Below are 5,138 nucleotides of genomic sequence, written 5' to 3'. Positions count from 1 at the left end.
TATTATTAAAAAATATTTTATTTTATAATAAATTATATTATTTATTACATAATATATTAATATTTTATATATTATATTAATACATTATTAACATATTAAATATTGGTATTTAATATGTTATTATATTATTATATAAAATATTTTATTTATTATATTTTTATATCATTTAATATGTATTAATAATATATTAAATTAACTATAATATACTATAATATAATATAATATAATATAATAAGAAAATTGATAATAATTATATATTAATTATATTTAATATAATATGTTAGATATTATATTAACACCTTCTCAAACTCAAAACCAAAACACCAAATTTTAAACACCTAAAATGTGTTTTGAAATAAGTGTTGTGTTTTTGCTTTGAGGATGATTTAGCACAAAAGATACCATGGTTTTCAAACGCATGATATTTTATTTTTGGCAAAAACACCATAGAAATAAGTAAAACATCTTGATATCCAAACGTAGCCTTACAGAATTGGCAAGTGGTTTTTATCCTTGAACCAGGGGTTTGAAAGTGAGCTATAAGAGGAAGTTGCAGTAGCAAACAAATCTGATTAATGCAAATCACCAACCTCGATACGTTTGACCCCAATTTGTTCATAACGCCTGCCTCAGCAGATTTGCAGTAGGTTTGAACTCTTCTGCAGTTACTCAAAACTCAATAATATTGGCTACTAATTAATTTTCCCACAACAGTCAAACTCTAGTTTGTATCACAAAACTTGTCCCCTTTCCCTCCAAAAACACTATAAATTCCCCCATCATCTCAAATATCTCTTCACACTCATCGTAAGCAATGGAAAACTTCAGATTGATGTTTTCCTCCCAGCTTTTTCTCTTCGTCTTCTGTTTCTCTCAAACAAACGCTGGTGCTCCGGCGACCAAAACCTACATTATCCAGCTCCGGCTCCCTGAAAACACCACCATCGCCCGCCGGCCAGAGGATCTCGAAAGTTGGTACCGATCTTTCTTGCCAAACACCACGGAAAGTTCCGGTGGGGGTCCCCGCGCTATATCCATCAATACAGCGGAGGCCACTCGTCGCCGGCAATCTCACCGACGATGAGCTCAAGAACGTCGAGGCAAAAGAGGGCTTCTTGAAAGCCTACCCCGATCAAGTACTCCCGCTCTTAACGACGCACACACCGACGTTCCTCGGATTGCAAGAAGGAAACGGGTACTGGAAAGGGTCGGATTATGGTCGAGGAGTAATCATTGGGATGCTCGATAGTGGCATCGTTCCCGATCACCCATCGTTCAACGACAAAGGAATGCCTCCGCCGCCGTCCAAGTGGAAGGGCGCATGCAATTTCAAGAAGCCCACCGGATGCAACAAGAAGGTTATCGGTGGTCAAGCGTTTGACGGCGATAAATCCGAGCCTCCGATGGACGATCATGGTCACGGGACCCACACGGCGAGCACAGCTTTGGCTATCTACAAAAGGTGGCTGCCGGCCTTTTGGGTGCAACTGCGGCGGCAGGGTTGCTCGCCGGGATGGATGCCGCGATTAAAGACGGTGTCGACATAATTTCGATGTCATTGGGAGGTACTATTCATGACTATCGTCAGGATGTGATCGCCATCGGTGCGTTTTCGGCGATGGAGAAGGGTATTTTCGTCAGTTGTGCGGCCGGTAACAGCGGTCCGGAGTCGGAGACGCTAAGTAACGAAGCGCCGTGGATTCTCACGGTTGGAGCGAGCACAATGGATCGAAGCATACGAGTCACTGTCAAGCTCGGCGATGGACAAGAGGTCAATGGTGAATCGGTGTTCCAACCGAAGAACTTCACATCCGAAGCGCTGCCTTTGGTTCGCCCAAATGGGAGTGGATCCCTTTACCAAACAAATTGCTTAACTCCGGCAATGAACGGCATCGTCAACGGCAAGATCGTCATGTGCGAGCGACCGGAGAGTGGTCCAAGAGTCGAGATCGGTTCGACGGTAAAAGACTCTGGCGGCGCCGGTATGATACTCATCAACGCCGAGCAAGACGGGTACACGACCCTGGCCGAGGCTCACGTACTTCCGGCATCGCACATTAGCTACAACGACGGCCAGAAAATTTTCGCCTATTTCAAATCTTCGGACAAGCCGACCGCATCGCTCATATTCAAAGGAACAATCCTCGGCAACACCTCCGCTCCCACTGTCGCCTCATTCTCGTCCCGAGGGCCGAGTCTTGCAAGTCCTCTAGTTCTAAAGCCCGATATCATCGGTCCAGGTGTCAGTGTTCTCGCCGGATGGCCATCCGATGTCGAAACGTCTCACGATCAAAGCAATCCGACATTCAACATACTCTCCGGCACGTCGATGTCGACCCCGCATTTGAGCGGCATCGCCGCGCTTGTCAAGGGAATGCACCCCGAATGGTCGCCAGCAGCGATCAAGTCTGCGATCATGACGACATCCAACATCGCTTGCAACGATGGTAAACCTGTCATGAACGAGCTCCACGAGCCCGCTACCTACTACAAGATGGGCGCTGGGCATGTAAACCCCGAGAAAGCGTCGGATCCGGGTCTAGTCTACGACATATCCGCTGATGATTATGTCGGATTCCTTTGTGGGCTCGGATACTACGACAAAGACGTCGAGGCGGTGACCCGACGGAAGGTGAAGTGTGCCGATGTCGCGAAAGTCAACCAGTCGCAGCTGAACTATCCGTCGATAACGGTGTATCTTCTCTCCGGCGAGAAGACGGTGACTAGGACCGTGACTAATGTGGGGGGAGGGAAGGAGAAGTATGAAGTGAAGTTGGATGTGCCGAAGGGAGTGGAGGTAAGCGTGGATCCTGAGGTGTTGGAGTTTGACGAGGTAAATGAGAAGAAGAGCTTTGTTGTGAGTTTTAAAAAGAAAGAGGAGGGGGAGGATGATTTCGTTGAAGGGGAGATGAAGTGGGTTTCGGATAAGCATGTTGTTAGGAGCCCGATTATAGTTACGAAGGATATCTATGATTGAGTTGTTTGGGGACGTGCCATTGTTAATTCAATAATATTATTATGCAGTGTTTGTGGAGTCGTATCTAAAGCTTTATGTGGTGTTAATTAGCATGGTTAATGAGCATTTATGCAACTAATATTGATATCATCTTCTAATCTCTTTTACTAAAACAACGATCCAAGATGAGCTAACCTTATCTATATATGTACTACAACAAAGCCTTATATTTGCCGCTTGGCAACTTCTTAGAATTTTAGATATTAAAATCTAGTTTTGATGATTCAAATAAACAATATGATAATATTGGGAATACGAAAAATCATCTTTATAGTGTATAAAGGGCCTACTAAAGAAACTTTTCATTATTTATGAGCTCCTTATAATTTAACACATGAATCAAATTATACTTTTGTGACCCACCATTAACTTGTTAATTCTCATACAAACCCATTTGAATTCTCAACTCATCACATCTCTTTCTCTACTAATTTACTATAAAAATTTACCATCATCAACTTTATCCTGCAATATTTTATACAATCATTAATTTTTAGTTCAATAACAGGGGGGAAAAGCTCTGTTGGAACTTCATTCAATACAAATGGAGTGATATTATAAACAATGTCATTATTTATACAATTATATTTTAAAGGATGAAAATTAATATAAATATGTTTATTAAATTACAGTATAGAATTTATGTATGCAATATGTTGAATAAAGTTAAATCATAATTTAACAATATGTTTTAGAAAGTTAAGGCTAACACAAGTTCTAATTACTACAAGAAAGCATTTTTAATAAGAGGAATATATCACAAAATATGGATGTAATATTATTTAACAAATAGATATATGCTAATTCTTTTGTTCTCATTATATATATAGTAAGTTTAACAAATTTAAAGCATAATTCAAACACTCATGGTTATAATAGAAGTTTTTGAGCATCATAAAATCACAGCAAAAAGAATTGTTGTTAACTTTCTTAAATACTTATAGTTTATATTTTATTTTATTATTTTGGTAAATAATACATCTTAGAAAAATTCCCATACCATCGCACGAGTATAACACAGTAATTTTATAACTTCGGGTTGATTGTACATAAACCTAGGGTGTCCAAGAAACTCGGGCCAAACCGGGGTCCGAGCCCGGGCCCGGGTCGGCGCAAAGTCGCCCGGTTCGGAATCGGGCCCAGCCAAACGATCATATTTGGCTATTTTACCGATTTGCCCCTTAAAACGGTAAAAAAACGACTAGAATATGAGGGGTTTTGGTCATTTGCCTAGGGGGCTACCTCTATAAATAGAGGGGGGGGTTCACTTCTTCTCCTTACATCAAAACTCTTCTACTTCTCTCTAATACTCTTTTATACAATATTATACTCTCTTATAATCTCTTATATTTTCTAATACTTCTATCAAATGGCTTCCGGATCTGATTATGAAAAGCAACACCTATCTCCTACCGATCTAGAAATGAGTCCTCCTACAACAACTACTACTCCTCCTCCTACCGGTGTTAATCCTGAATCTGGTGGCGGCGAATCTACTGCACCGAGAGCTCCTAAAAGGCCGAGATCCGATGTGTGGAATTTTTTTGAGAAGATAGACGTCATCAAGGATGAACACAGTAGGATCATCTCCCAGAAGGAAAAATGTGAGTTGTGCGGCCAGGTTTTCCAAGCTCATCATAAGAGCGGCACTAACCATCTCAAACGCCATATAGAAAAACACAACAAATGTCAGAATCTTCAATGTGATATCCGATAGTCTATGATTTCTCAATCCTCCTCTTCTGATACCCTCGGTAGTTAGAATTATGACGCTACCCGAGCTAGGAAATACGTAATCAGGTTTATTGTTCTTAAAAACCTGCCTTTTAAATTAGTAGAAGATGATGAATTTGAAGATTTGTTTAGAGATGGTTTTTATCCTACATTTACAAAATTTTCTCGTCAAACATGTCAACATGATATTTTAAATTATTATCAGGAGGAACAAGGAAAAATAATTTCTTATTTTAAAAATTTAAACTGTAAATTTTCTTTAACTTCTGATATTTGGACATCTAGAGTACAAACTGGTTATTTATGTATCACGGCATACTGGATTGATAAATATTACCAAATGTTTAAAAGAATTGTTTCTTTTTTTACAATTGAACAGTTACACACT

At 39.9% G+C, this 5,138-nt stretch overlaps 1 protein-coding gene across 1 annotated transcript; it reads left to right on the top strand.

Annotated features, from left to right (window-relative positions):
- LOC109826470 (subtilisin-like protease SBT1.7) lies at positions 1,514-2,977 on the top strand. The gene has a single exon (XM_020393499.1). It carries the CDS (start codon positions 1,514-1,516, stop codon positions 2,975-2,977), a length of 1,464 nt encoding a protein of 487 aa, XP_020249088.1.

The sequence above is a fragment of the Asparagus officinalis genome, chromosome 10, assembly GCF_001876935.1.
Source record: "Asparagus officinalis chromosome 10, Aspof.V1, whole genome shotgun sequence".
Classification (NCBI taxonomy): Eukaryota; Viridiplantae; Streptophyta; class Magnoliopsida; order Asparagales; family Asparagaceae; genus Asparagus; species Asparagus officinalis.
This window is presented reverse-complemented; position numbering and strand designations above follow the sequence as displayed.